At 43.0% G+C, this 15,498-nt stretch overlaps 2 protein-coding genes across 2 annotated transcripts; both read left to right on the forward strand.

Annotated features, from left to right (window-relative positions):
- The first annotated feature begins 23 nt into the window (after positions 1-23).
- Positions 24-9,758, forward strand: LOC148124821 (cytochrome P450 2C16-like). The gene is made up of 4 exons (XM_087940791.1): positions 24-216; positions 1,108-1,270; positions 6,396-6,650; positions 9,679-9,758. The coding sequence occupies exons 1-4, from the start codon at positions 58-60 to the stop codon at positions 9,756-9,758; spliced, it is 657 nt and encodes a 218-aa protein (XP_087796917.1). The 5' UTR covers positions 24-57.
- A 1,967-nt stretch (positions 9,759-11,725) lies between these two features.
- Positions 11,726-14,381, forward strand: LOC113445273 (vitamin D 25-hydroxylase-like). Its single transcript, XM_026714381.2, has 4 exons — positions 11,726-11,861; positions 12,556-12,743; positions 13,450-13,591; positions 14,191-14,381. The coding sequence occupies exons 1-4, from the start codon at positions 11,774-11,776 to the stop codon at positions 14,379-14,381; spliced, it is 609 nt and encodes a 202-aa protein (XP_026570166.2). The 5' UTR covers positions 11,726-11,773.
- Positions 14,382-15,498: the final 1,117 nt, after the last annotated feature.

Here is a 15,498-nt window from a genome sequence, read left to right on the forward strand (position 1 = left end):
GGTTTGCTAAAATCACAGCAGCAGAAAAAGACAGAGAGGAACATCTCTTCTATCAACATGGATATTCTCAGCTGGCTGGTCGTTCTTTCCATCCTATTTCTCTATTTCTGGAAGAGCCAACGTCCCAAAGGTTTCCCTCCTGGACCATGGAGCCTTCCCCTGATTGGGAGCCTGCTTCAGTTCAGTAAGAAGGATCCCCTCAAGGGCTTGGATCAGGTACGGATCCTTATTCGATCTCACATTAAATCTCCACAGAGTGAGTTTGCCCAAAAATATCTCTTTTAAAGCATCCTCCTGCAAAAAGAAGGATCAAAGACTGAGGGAAGCAAACTTTCAGAATGTTATCTAGATCTTTGAGGATCTGCTCTGTAGAGATGTATATTTGATTCAAAGGAATCCTGATAGTTAATGGCTGCTCAAAAGAGAATCATTAGCTTTTTGAGATGAAATAATTTATAGAACCATGCCTGCTTTATATGGGCTTTGAAAGAATTTTGGTATTTTGGAGAACATAAGTACAGTTCATTTAAGAAGAAACTTAAAAAGAAGAAAAAAAATGTTTTTTCCATAATCAAAAGGTAGACCCTTGTTTTTTTTAAAAAAATACTCTGCTGAGTCTTCTTCCTATTCTTGTCCCCTCTATCAATGGCCTTTCATTAATCCTCATCTGTATCACAGTTTTATATTATATTTCCACTCGTTAGCCTATTCGTAATTAAAATGCTTACTTACTGAGCATAGTTATATGGCAATTTCATAACATTGTGTTCTACTTTTTTTAGTTGTGCTTGTATAGCTTTTCAGCTAGGCTCTTGGTAAGGTTGCAGTATTTTCCTAGCACTTAGGAAAGAATAATTTGATCTAATTCATTAACTAGGTTAGATTAATAGAGTCAATTGGGTTGTGGAAATCGGATGAAATGAGGCTATTTGTTAATTTGCTATTTGCATCTGTGCCCGGACAGGAGGGGAAAGGATATGCTGAAGGTTTTTGAAGGAGATGGAGGTTCAAGTAATCTCACCTCTCATTCATGTTGCATCCTTCCAAGTGATTGTTTCCAACCGATCTCCTAATGCTTCTAGGTTAATCCCGGTGATTTCATTTCAGCTAGCCCAAAAATATGGTCCCGTCTTCAGTCTCTACATCGGAGGAAAGCTTGCAGTCTTCACTCATGGGTTTTCTTCAGCCAAAGAGGTCCTGGTGACAAAAGGCCTAGAATTTGCTGGGAGGCCAGATAATCCAATAATCGATGATATGGTTAAGAAAAAAGGTACACAATATATATGCTCTTGTTGTTGTCAAGCCCGAAATTGACATATGCATAGCCATTTTATTTAGCCTTATTATATATTCCTTTTCTTCCTTTCTCTTTACTGGTTATGGGGCGGGAAGTGTTTCGGGCTTGCCACATTCCTAAGGAGGAAGGAGTGGAGATAGTGGGAGTTGTTTAGGCTAGGTGGTTCTCCTTCCCGTGGGAACAAAAGCTGGCCCTTCTGAGACCTGGAGGTGGAGGTTGACGACACCAGGCAATGTTGATTTACTTCTGTTGGAGAATGTGACTTTTGGGGGGGCAGTTTCTAACTTCCAATATTATGTGGTGTAATTCCAGGTTGTGTCAGATCTGGAATTACAACAAACTTTGCCAATTTGATGTTTTCCTAAATAAAAGAAACTGTTTTGGAAGATGGAGTTTGCTTTTTTCTTTTTAAATGAATTTCATCACTTGGAAACCTGCTACTTATTCTTTTTGTTGGATGTTGATGTTACATTGGCAATTATAAGATGGATGATTACCTGAATCCACAGAATAATTCATTAATCAGATTTTACCATCAGGGAGTCCTCAACTTACGACCACAAGTGAGCCCAATATTGCTAAGCAAGACAGTTGTTAAGTGAGTTTTGCCCCACTTTACGACCTTTGTGCCATCGTTGTGAAGAAGGACCAGAGAAGGAATGTATTTTATATAAGTTAGCTAGCTCCTGAGCATATTATAACTCTCTGATCTATAGGTCATAGGGACAGAGGGCAACTCTGTCTGTGTTACGCTAAAGAATTAGGAAATCTATTTAGAGGAAGTAACAATGTATTTAAAGTTGAAAACAAGGAAGCTGCAATCAAGGGAAGGTCTGTAAGAAGCATTTTTGTAAGTGTAAGATAATGGTAAAAATAGCATATACTTACAGACATCCTGTCTTCTCTACCACATCCTCTTTCTTATGTTTTGTTCCCAGTACAAAATATGTTTTTAGGTATTTTGTAAGCATAAAATCCATATTTGGTAAATAGGGCATAGATGAACGCCCAGGCTTGGGCTGAAATCATCATAAGGTATAAAAGAACTAACCCCAGCATGTAATGGGGTTCAGAATTTGTCATGTTAATGCTCTGAACGCTTAACAAATAAACCTGAATTCTTCCACCTCTCGTGGTCTCTTGTTCTGTGTTGAAACCGAGACTGCTGCAACATTTTCTGGCGACCCAGATGGGACTGGAGGGGCCCTGAGGCCCTCTGGGTGGTCCATCCCGACAGTCAGTGGATCGGTGAGTTGGAGGGAATATCCCAGGCGCCATCGGACCCTTTGAACCGAGGACTTCCCCAGACGGCTGACTGCTGCTGTCGGCGATTGACAAACCCACGAACCACTGGTGAGAGGTGAGAAGAACAGGACTGGGGCTGGCCAGCAGTGAGAAACAAAAAGGAGAAGACGCCTGCAGGCAAGTATTGGATGGGAAATATAATCCCTCCCTGTAAGCAGGGACGGAGGAGAGGACTGATCACCCTCTCTTAACAGATAAAGTGGGTGGACTTGTCAAGTCTGATTGGAAAAGAGAGAGAGCCTACTGCAGTTCCCATTGGTGACTGTGAGTCTCCAGCACCGTGGGTCAGTAGAAAGCGAGTGGCGTCCGCAGTTCCCATCGGAGACCGTGAATATCCGGCTCCCTGGGTCGGGCGTGTGTGAGTGGGTGTCTATGTGAAAAATCCCTGCTGTGTTTGAAGAAAGTGGGACCCCTTACCCTCTTCTTCAATTTCCTCTCTCTCTCTCTCTTGTCTGTTTATGTGCGAGGATTATGGGTGGTAGACAAACTAAAGAGGTAACCCCTCTGGAGGTTATGATGAAACATTTTAAGGAGGCTTACCAGTCTCAGGATTATGGGCGTAAATGGGATAGGTAGAAATTGCGAAAATTTTGTGAAATTGAATGGCCCAACCTGGGGATTGGGTGGCCCCTGGTGGGTACACCTGATATTTCCACTGCCGTGCAGGTACATCGTAGGGTCTTTCACCCAATGTTAGGCTACCCAGATCAGGGTCCATATATAGACGTGTGGTTGGATTTATTGAATCATCCACCCCTTGGCTACTGACGACTTAAAATGCAGCGGTGTAAAGCCCTGCTATCACGACATGTTACTCTTAAAAAAATACAGAGATCTGTACAAGTGCTGCCTAGTTGTCCCGAGGAAGTTCCAAACCCCCCTTATGTACCACGGGAGGTTTCGAAGGAGGGTCAGAGGGGAGGAATCGGGAGGAGTGGCAGACTTTATGGCACAATTAGATCGACTATCTCCATACCTAAAAGTCCCCAAGGTCAGAGGCAATGGATCGATCGGTCCAGGTGGATAGATCACAGCTTTCAACATCCACCCCAAAGGAAAGGTCCGTGGACCCTACCCCATCCACTTCAGCGCCGGGAACATCTGCTATGACCGAACCGGTCGCAGCTAGAACTCGGGCAAAAAACCAGAACAGGCTTCCCTGACAGCCCCCCTGAGACAAGTGGATCAGTTGGCAATTAATCCAATTAATGGAGGTAGCTCGAAAAGTCTTTGCAAATAGGGATAAAGAGGAGGACAGGGAAAAAAAGATCAGAAGATGCAACCATAGGCTGAATTAATGGCACCAGCCATGATGTGGGCACCACGAGGATGGTCAAATCCACGTGGTGCGGGGTCCGGCTCACAGAGGGGCCGGGGCAAGAGTCGGGGAATTAGGGAAAAGGGAGAGGGGGAACAATAGAAAATGGAGCCTAGTCAAAGGCTAAGGGAAACTGCTTGCATCTGAAGGGGTCTTATGCCATCTGTCTGGATTGTAACCATATTACTGGTATTAAGTGTGGTGATTAATTCATTGTATCTTTACTCAACGCTGATAAAAGGAAGACCAACCCAGGATGATCCTTTACCCCTAGAGATAGAGCAGTTGGAGGAATGGTATTCCCCTGACCCTTTTATGATGACCCTCCCCAATTATAAACCCCAGGAAACGGAACAATGCATTGATTGCTTCCTGGTTCGTAATACTGGGAGACACTTTACATATACCAATACTAGGCCTCCAGGTTGCCATATCACAAGTCTCCCACAATGTAGTACCAAGGGACGTGATATTGGCAATGTGTACAAAATGAAACAATAAGATGTTACTTTCTCCGTTCCCCATGGGTCCCTGTCCACCACAATCGGGTACCCCGTACCCTGAACTCCCTCCATGAAGATCAAAAGTGTAACATCCATGTGGAATGTAAGGATGGAAAGGGGGGTCTTAACTACAGGGTAGGAAAGCCCACAATGTGCACAGACTTCACCCTGCCATGATGTAAACATACCACATGGTCTCCTCCGACCTCTTGTAATGGCGCTAAGCGTACAGGGGTAATGAGGGTTGAGATATTTGTCAATCGTTGTCAGGGGAAGCAGGGCCTGGTTTGTTATGTAAATGACAAAGCAGTGCCTACCCCATTTTGGAAGAATCTAAGGAATATCAAGCCCAGCCATCATTGTATTTGTAGGGATCCTGGTTGGGGCTTGTGTCATCTTGCCATGTGTGATACCCCTCTTAATACGTACTATCTCTCGTTCTGTCTCGTTGTTAATTGAAAAGACAACTACTGAAAAGGTAATGGCTCTTATGGTAAAGGACCCTGTCGGTGTTTATGAGGAACTCTTTCCCCTATGTCCTCCTTCCGGGAATCTGAAACTACACAATAAATCTACGATTTGGGTGAAGTTTCAAAGGGGGAATGAAGAAGGACCAGAGAAGGAATGTATTTTATATAAGTTAGCTAGCTCCTGAGCATATTATAACTCTCTGATCTATAGGTCATAGGGACAGAGGGCAACTCTGTCTGTGTTACGCTAAAGAATTAGGAAATCTATTTAGAGGAAGTAACAATGTATTTAAAGTTGAAAACAAGGAAGCTGCAATCAAGGGAAGGTCTGTAAGAAGCATTTTTGTAAGTGTAAGATAATGGTAAAAATAGCATATACTTACAGACATCCTGTCTTCTCTACCACATCCTCTTTCTTATGTTTTGTTCCCAGTACAAAATATGTTTTTAGGTATTTTGTAAGCATAAAATCCATATTTGGTAAATAGGGCATAGATGAACATGAGCTTGGGCTGAAATCATCATAAGGTATAAAAGAACTAACCCCAGCATGTAATGGGGGTTCAGAATTTGTCATGTTAATGCTCTGAACGCTTTGCGCAAATAAACCTGAATTCTTCCACCTCTCGTGGTCTCTTGTTCTGTGTTGAAACCGAGACTGCTGCAACAGTTGTTAAGGGAATCACCGCAGTTGTTAAGTTAGTGAACAGAATTAATAAGTGGATCTGGCTTCCCCACTGAATTTCCTTGTCAAAAGGTCGCAAAAGAAGCTTGACATGATCCCAGGACACGACAACCATCATAAATATGAGTCAAGTGCCAATCAGCTGAATTTTGATCATGTGACCAGGGGGCCACTGTATTAGGAATTGATAGTCACCTAACAGTTGGGTTGGCAATATATAAACCAGGATAGTAATTTAATACTGTAGCTTTAAGAGAATGCTGTAATTGTGATTGGCTGAGGTTCTTCCAACGGCCATAAGATGGAGCCAGAAACCTGGTTTCTTTCTCTTTGCATTTCTCTTTTGCCTTTTGCCTGATCGTTGTTCTGCCTGGATTGCTGTGAGTCTTGCAACTGTTAGAAAACTCCATTTACTGAATTTTGTTTATGATACTGGACTTTGTTTTTTGATTATCCCTGGACTGCTTGTATTGAATACTAACTGCTTTAACCATGTACGATTTGGACCGTTTGTTGGACTTTGTTTACCCATTTACTGGAAATAAAACCTACATTTTACTATTCAGTGTATCTGTGTGTTGGTTGTGTGTTATTCAACACCATTCTCACTATTTTCCCCTGAGTGCACTCATTCTCCTAATGGGGAATACCTCAATACACTGCAATGGTCATAAGTATGAAAACCAGTCATAAGTCACTTTTTCCCCCAGTAGAGTTGTAACTTTGAATGGTCAATAAATGAACTGCTGTAAGGACTAACTGTACAGGGAAATCCCCGTAGTTCCATTGTTTCCTTTTCCACCTTTCATTTTTACAGGCATAATCTCAGCCCCTTACAGCCAAGCGTGGAAAGAACAACGGAGGTTTTCACTGATGCTTCTCAGGAACTTTGGACTAGGCAAAAAATCGATGGAAGAGAAGATCTTGCAGGAGGCAACTTGTTTGATTGAAGCATTTGCTGAAAACTCAGGTAAGCTCACCTGGGGCAGGACGGGATGGCTGGGGAATCCTCACACCAATGTGACTTCTTTTTCCACAGGACAGAATTCAATTGATTTCACAGTTGACCCAGGTTTGTGTGTGAGTGTATGTGTGTGTGTGGGTTGATGCAGAGTGGGAGGAGCTTAGCATCCTGGTTGTATAAAACTTAAAGCAAATTCCAATGCAAGAGAATATTCGTAGGTTTCAGATAATTCATACCCCCACTAGGTAACAGGATGATGTTGCATAGGTGGGTGATGAAACATCTACAAGCAAACAATTGAGCTTGGAGAGCACCAAGGACTCCACAGTTAAAGCACATTAAAATAAGATTGCCTTTCAATCAATCAGAATAGAACTGGAAGGGACCTTGGAGGTCATCTAGTCTAGTCCCCTGCTCAAGCAGGAGACCCTATACCATTTCAGACAAGTGACTGTCCAGTGAGTTATTAGTTATTAGAGCTGGTTAAGCAAATCGTCTGTCCAGTCACTTCTTAAAAATCTCCAGTGACGAAGCACCCACAACTTCTGAAGACAAAACTGTTCCACTGATTAATTGTTATAGTTGTCAAGAAATTTCTCCTTAGTTCTAGGTTGCTTCTCTCCTTGATTAGTTTCCATCCATTGTTTCTTGTCTTCCCTTCTGGTGCATTGGAAAACAAACTGACTCCCTCTTTGGGGGGGGATTTTCCCAGGGTCTCTTGTCTGCCGAGACCCTGGGGAAAATCCCCCCAAAAGTCTGCAGGAAAATTCCTCACCCCGTTTTCCTATTGATCGATCGTTCTTTATTTGGGATCGCAGGATACTGTTTCCAGCTCCATTTTCTGGGGGAGAGAGAGAGAGAGAGACTTTTGGCTTCATGCAAGGAAAACAGCAGAAGCAGCAGAAGCCTTTCTTTCTGTCCTGGCTGAGTTTGGAGGTGAAAAAGACTTTTGTTCCTTTCCTTGCACGCAGCCAAAAGCAGAAGAAAAAAGTGGAAAGAAGTAGCCCAGTGGCCAGGCAAGTTCCCCCCCTCCACCCTTTCCCCCCTCCCCTTACTACCTCATGTTGTTCGTAATGGAAGTGATGTGTTCCCACGGGCCATGTGGGTGGCGCAGCCTTGTTCCTGTGCAGCCTGGATTTATTGCTTTGGGGGGGTGCTCTGGGGGTAACATTTCTCTACGGACCACCAAAATTTTCTTGCAGACCACCAGTGGGCTCGGCCCACCGGTTGGCGACCACTGTCTCAGATTATAGTGCACCCATTCATGTGGAATCCTTATCTTTCCCCTCTTTCGCCATCGTCTCTAACTCTCATTAAAGCATTAATTAATCTCTTCCTAGCTTGTCCTCCATTTTCTAACATTTTTTAAGCTTTCTCTTCACAGTGCAATTCCTTTAATCCTTTCTTTCAATTCCTGTTTTATTAGGTCTTCTAGTTTAATTAGTTCATTTCAAAACTTTAGAGATCTACGGGGTTTTTCTTTTAACAGCAGGGGGTGCTCTCAAATCAGTTTCCACTTCCACTTCCTCCCTCCCACCCCTTTTCTTTAGGGAAAAAAACCCCCATAACATTGTTCATGCTTTTCATTGTGGTGGTAACTGGTTGGAACAGACAAATTGGAATTCTGAGATAACTCATGGAAACACATGCATAAAAAGACTACCACTGGCTACCTAAATAGGCTCAAAGCTTTAACGCTGCCTGCCTTTGCCTACCATGCTGGTTCTTTTCCTTTTTCTGGACCAAAGAAGTCCCCAAAGCTGGAGGTCCTTCCCATCTTTATTTCTTCGGAAGACACTTGACTGATGAGAAATGAAAGGTGATAGTTCACAAGTACAGTTAATAGCAATAACAATAGCACTTAGATTTATATACCGCTTCACAGTGCTTCAAGCCCTCTCTAAGTGGTTTACAGAGTCCGCCTCTTGCCCCCAACAATCTGGATCCTCGTTTGACTGACCTCAGAAGAGTCAACCTTGAGCCGGTTAGGATTGAACTCCTGGCAGTTGGCAGAGTCAACCTGCAATACTGCAGTCTAACCACTGTGCATAAGAAATGGATGATGGATTGATGGAAGGGCAATAACGCTTAAACATATATACCGCTTTACAGCCCTCTTTAAGGGGTTTACAGACTCAACCTATTCCCCCCAAATAATCCGGGTCCTCATTTTACCCACTTCGAAAAGATGGAAGGTTGAGTCAACCTTGAGCCTGGTGAGATTCGATCTGCCAAACTGCTGGCAGCTGGCAGTCAGCAGAAGTAGTCTGCAGTACTGCACTCTTAACTACTGTGCCATCACGGAGTTACAATCACAACTGAGTCTGGAATTACGGTTGTAAGTCATGCTATTTGTGAAGTGGGTGATGGGTTTTTGTGACCTTTTGTTGCTTATCAGAGGTTGTTAAGCAAATCACCACGGTCGTTCAGTGAATCTATGGCTTCTGGCAAAAGGCATAAATCATGGTTATGTGTTCTCCATTTGCTGCAGACAGCTGTCAATACAGGCTGCGAAACCCAAGATAAGATCACATAATTATCTGGGGGAAATGGCCACTGGAACTTCAAATCCGAGTCTAATTACCTTTCCTGTAGTCTGCTGCAACTTTGAATGGTTGTAAGCTGAGGATTTGTTGAGGAATAACCATTTTGGATAGGAGGAAGGCCTAAATGAGGAAGCAGACTGGTGTCCCTACATAAACACCAAGAGCAATCGACCTTATCTCCCCTTGAATGATTTACAACAAGGGTATCAAACTCAATTTCATTGAAAGCTGCATCAGGATTGTGTTTGACCTCGGCGAGAGGGTGGAAGGGGGGGACGTGACCAGGATGGGTGTGGCCAGCTCGACATCACTCGAGTCAGGAGCATTTGTGGTGGTCTGAGCACTCTGGCAGCAAAAACGGGCTCCTGAGCTCTGTTTTCGGCTGTGACGGCCTCCTGCAACCCACTGCCAGTGAAAACGGAGCTCCAAATGGCGGTCTGTGATCCTGCTGAGCTCCATTTTCACTGGCAGAGGCACTGTGGGCCATTCCTTTGCTGTTTCTAGGGGGGACCCGCAGGCCAGATCTAAGCACCCCAAGATCCGGATCGAGCCCCTGGGCCTCGAGTTTGACACCGCTGGTCTTTCCTCAGGAGAAAGCTTCCAGTCTGGGGAGATTCCTGTATTACAGACAGAGAACAATAAAGTAGCTAGCTTAAATTCTACGATATGAAGCTGGTGGTTCATGCATTGTAGGACTATCTCCAATCTTATTTCTTTTTGCTTTATTCTGCAGATTCACCTTTTGATCCTCAGCCATTTCTCCAAACTGCTGTCACCAACATCATGTCTTCCATTCTGTTTGGGAAACGTTTTGAAAACAATGACAGCTCTTTGAGGATTATGCTAGATGTTTTACAACAAACTATAAAAATGATGCTGGGACCCTGGGCCATGGTATCCTTGATGCAGGAAAATGGTCACGATTCCCAGAGATGCTAGTGGGAATTTCAGTTTATTGCAATTAAATGTCCACCTCTCTTAAAGTCGTTGAGGTTGAGAAACAGAAATCTGCAGGATATTATAATACTGGGTGTGGCTTGGTGGGCGTGGCAGGGGAAGGATACTGCCTTATATATTTTGGAATTTCATCCGATTTTCCTTGCATAACTTTATTTACTTTTAAAGGAACGTCATAATTTGATGACTGACTTGGTGGAGCCAGCAGGAACCAGAGTTAATGAGGACACGACACTGCTTTATATTAACTTATGTGAATATCTGAGCCCTACCAAACATTGAACATGAAATAACCTTCATGAACATAGATAGCCAAAGGTGTTTCTTCTCTCCCAGCACGATCAGTTTAATTAATGTTGGTTTCTTTTCTCCTTTTTGGCAGCTTTACAATGCTGTGCCCTTAGTGAGAAGGCTTCCCCTGCCACATCAGAGAATAGTAAGAAATGCCCAAAAAATCTTTGCTTTCCTTGAAAAAGAGGTGGAGGAACACAAGACAATGTTTATTCCTGGAGAAACCCAGGATTTCATTGACGCATACCTAGAAGAAATAAAGGAGGTAAAAAAAATCCACCCCACTTTGTTTGATTTGCACTCTTATATAGTTGTTCTCATCTTGTATCTGTGGCTACCACTTACAGATGTATGAGTATAAAAAAACCAGATCTTTGATGGATGGTCCTACCCTACTTTGATACCTAAAAAGATACAGAATGGGTTGCTTGGGTAGTTAAACAACTTCCACAGAAACTTTTTGGAAATTTGTGTGAATTTGAGTTTTGTCCTAAAGAAAGGAACAAGCTATTGTGTTATCTGAACTCACCTATGGGACTTTGCTTAGCCTGTTGCATAAACCCAGCCAACCCATTGTTCTAAATCAGAACACAAATGGATATGAAGTTCATTCAAGAGATGTGATTGGAAAATATTCTAGAATAACACAAACAGCCCTCAACCACTAACCCCAGTTGGGGCTGGAGCTTCCAACACTAAGCAAGGCATCTGTGAAGCGATTCACGCCTGATTTTACAACCTCGTAGTGTTAAGTGAATCACTGTGGGCTTTAACTGAATCAAGTGGTTATTAAGTAAATCCAGCTTCTCTCGTGGACTTTGAGAGTGGGAACCTTGTAAATGGTGATCAAATGACCCTGGGATTCTGCAACTGTCTTAAATGAATGCTGGTTGCCAAGTGAATTTTGATCATGTGATTGCAGAATACTGTAATGGTCATAAGTGTGCAAACTGTCCCTAAGTCATAAGAGATTGAACAACCATTTGTCTGAATGATATAGGGTTTCCTGCCTAAGCAGGGGGTTGGACTAGAAGATCTTCAAGGTCTCTTCCAACTCTGTTATTCTATTCTATTCTATTCTATTCTATTCTATTCTATTCTATTCTATTCTATTCTATTCTATTCATTTCTACTCTACTCTACTCTACTCTGCTCTGCTCTGCTCTGCTCTGCTCTGCTCTGCTCTGCTCTGCTCTCTATTCTCTATTCTCTATTCTCTCCTCTCCTCTCTGTTCACTATTCTACCTTATTCTACTCTGTTCATTTCATTTCATTTCATTTCAGCATGTCGTAAGTTCAAAAGCGCCACTGAACAAATGGTTCAGAACCAGTTCACATATGTTGAGGACTATATTCTCTTTCTTTCTTTGTTTTAACTAATAAAAGGCAGAGCAGAAAGGTTCAAGTTTTCAAGAAGAACAATTACGCATTTTGCTGATGGACCTTTTGACTGCTGGATCAGAGACAACAGCTGGAACAATTCAGTGGGCATTGCTCTATTTGGTAGCCTTTCCAGAGATCCAAGGTATGGAAATAGCAAATGATGAAGATCCCCCAAAGCTTCTATTAATCATACAAAATGAGGATGTGACTTGAAGTGGTGATTCCAGACCTTTCTGAAAGCTTAATTTGGATTTAGACAAATCATTCATTCTATACCATTGAGATGCATTGCTCTTCCACAACTCAAGGAGAGCACCAAGTTGAGAAGGATGCAACACATGGGGAATCAGTGTGATGTTTTCAAAAATGTATGTAGGAGATGACCAGGCTGAGCCTGAGGGTGGGGTCAAGTGCAACTTCAGTCTGGAGTCCACAAGAGATCTAAGTCCAGCCCACTTTGAATTCTGTTGACTCTTATCTCTCTCCAATTTGCTTGGACCATTAGTAGTTCAGATTCTTGTAGAGAGTGTTACTGTACAATAAACCTGTATTCATTTCAACTGCCAGGACTTCTGATTTCCTGCGCTTTACAATGTAATTATTAACCCTGCTAGATAGACTATGAAATCAATTCCTCGGGAAGTAAAACTGATTTCATGGAGACTGGATATTAAAACAGAATCTAATTGTGCCAGATATCCTCATCTTCTGAATGTTGCCTCATTGTTTTAGTCTTAAAAATTCTTCGGTCCTTTTCCTCAGGAAGCACTGACTGCATAATTCTGTTGAGGTCTCCTTCCTTACCCTCCTCAGTAACTAATTTATTTGCACTGCAGAGAAATGCCGGAAGGAAATAGACTCTTTTCTGGGAAGTAATTCCAACCTGCAATATGAAGATCGGGAAAAGCTGCCCTACACAAATGCTGTCATTCATGAAATCCAACGCTGTACAACAGTTGTTCCTCTCGGAGTAGCTCATGCACCTATCCAAAATGCACAGCTCTGCGGCTATCAAATTCCCAAGGTAAAACTGGGAACTTTGACAGGTGGGCCATGGGTCTGGAAGCTGTACAATGAAGATGAAGGGAACTCCCTTGGGAATGGGGGTGGACTAGAAGACCAACACGTTCTCTTTCAGCCATGTGATCCTATGCACCACCAGTGGTCCATTCTTGAACCAGATCGCAAAAGGGCTCAGGCAGATTGATTCAAGATCCCTTCCATCACGGAGCACTTTCTCCTGTGTGACCTACAAAAACAAGGATTAGGGGAGACATCGTAGCAGTTTTCCAATCCTTGAAGGGCAATCACAGAGAAGAGGGGACAAGGATTAGAGGAGACATGACATGATATCAGTCTTCCAATAATTAAAGGGCTGTCAGAGAAAAGAAGGGGTAGATTTATTCTCCAAAGCACCTGGAGGCAGGGCAAGAAGCAATGGATGGAAACTCATCATAGGGAGATCCAACCAGGGATTCAGCCTCTCCATTGCTGGAGGTTTTCCAGAAAAAGTTGGAGAGCCATTTGTCTGAGATACTAGAAGGACTCCTGCCTTGGGAAGGGGGTTGGACTAGAAGACCACCCAGTTCCCTTTCGGCCGTATGATCCTTTTCACCACTAGCGATCCATTCTGAGCCAGATCTCAAAGAGGGCTCAGGCAAATTGATTCAAGGTCCCTTCCAGCACTGAGCACTTTCTCCCATGTGATCTACTTTTCCTGACGTTTTCAGGGCGCCACCATTTTCATCAACCTCCATTCGGTTCATCATGATGAATCCCAGTGGAAGTTCCCTCACGAGTTCAACCCCTCCAACTTCCTGAATGCAAAGGGAGAGTTTGTGAAGCCGGAAGCCTTTTTGGCATTTTCGGCAGGTAAATTATCTCTCTGTCTGTTTTCCTTTGAGTGGCAAGGGCTGCACAACACACAGAACCAGGAGGTAGACAACCCCGTGAACTCAATCCCTGTGCTTAAACCTTCTGCCTCACTGCGTCCTTGGATGGAGAAAACTAGGATGCATGTTAATATCATGTGAATGCGGCCAATGGGGAGCAACTGAAAAGCAAGTTCACTTTGGGGATATCATCACCCATATTTGTGAAAGCATTCTGTGCATGAGGGTATCCTTCAGCAGGCTAAACCAGAAAATATGCCAATTCACCAACCAGGAAATGCATGTTTTCCTTTGCTATTCTCTCCCATTCCCTCTCCCTTTCCTTCTCCTTCTCCTGTTTTTCTCCCTCTCCCTCTCCTGTTCCCTCTTCCTTTCCCTCTCCCGTTCCTTCTCCTTCTCCCCCCTCACACTCACACACACAGTGATACAAAACCCTTAATCCTAAGGACACTAGTGAGTTTCACACTCACTTTTACCAAACTAAAAAAGCCTGTATTTCAGTAGCGCGGTATTATGATCGAAGTGTGTGCTGCTCTAGATGAATAGCTGTGATCGTTCATCTTGTCTTTGACTTTTCAGGACCAAGGGTTTGTTTAGGAGAAAATCTGGCTCGGATGGAGCTCTTCCTCTTCCTCACCAGCATCCTGAGGAATTTCCAGCTCTCTTGGCCAGATAAATCCCGTGCACCAGATCTCACACCTAACTTGGGTCCCACACTATTCCCGTCAAGCTTTAAAATATCAGTGAAAGGTTGCCAGGAGAGCAACTAGATCGAAGGAAGGTTTTCCATCATTCAAAGCAAAGTCATCCTCTCCAAAGACACTTGAAAGATCCAGATGAAATTCATAGGCTATGTGGCTTAAAGCTTTATACTAGATGATCTGAAAAAATTACGTCCCATATTATAAACTTGATTTAGAAAAATAATGCTGATCTTTGTTGTAATGGCATGCGGACCTGACCTTGGGAGACAGGAGGAAGAGCTGCAGACTAGGTAGTCCTTGATTTACAACCACAACTGAGCCCAAAATGTCTGTTGCTAAATGGGGAATTTATCACTTGTTGTTTGTACCTTATGATTAATGATTGTAACTATGATTTATGATCTATGTGTTCTGACCAGTGGTGGGATTCAATTTTTTTACTACTGGTTCTGTGGGCATGGCTTATTTGGTGGGTGTGGCTTGGTGGTCATGTGACTGGGTGGGCATGCTTGGTGATCATGTGATTGGGTGGGTGTGGCCAACTCAATGTCATTCACGTCAAGGGGCGCCTCGCCTGGCCCCTCCCCTCCCAACCATTCCTTATAACACTCAGCCTCAACTTATCTATAGTTCTGTAAAAATGTTATTCACCCTTTTTTGACTTTATTATCTACAAACTATAGATGTACTTTCATGGATCACTGAAAGAAGGAAACGGCTCACATGCTATGCCCAAGAGTGTGATAGGCAACAGATTTTAAGAGCTGTCACAAAGAAGTGGGGCAATATATTTTCCAAAGAAGCAGAATGCAAACAAGAAGCAATGGATGAACAAAGAGTGAAGCAACCTAAAACTAAGGACACTTAACCAGTGGACCTGCTTGTCTCCAGAAGTTCTGGGTGCTCAATCACTGGAAGTTTTTCAGAAAAGACTGGATAGCCATTTCTCTGAAATGGCTAACACTTCTAAGTGTTATTCTGTTATTCTGACACTTTCCCAGGATCTCTACTCAAATATATTTGATAATTTCACATATAAAATAGCCATTCGTGTAATACAACCTGCATATTGTTCAAAACAGTAATCATTATGGCTGATGTTTGACAGCAAGCCTAAGTCAAAGATCGTAAGAGTGCTCCTTTCTCTGTATGTATACAAAATGTCACATACCAGGAATAGCAT

Source organism: Pseudonaja textilis, chromosome 11 (assembly GCF_049901715.1).
Source record: "Pseudonaja textilis isolate UNSWEBS1 chromosome 11, rPseTex1.2, whole genome shotgun sequence".
Classification (NCBI taxonomy): Eukaryota; Metazoa; Chordata; class Lepidosauria; order Squamata; family Elapidae; genus Pseudonaja; species Pseudonaja textilis.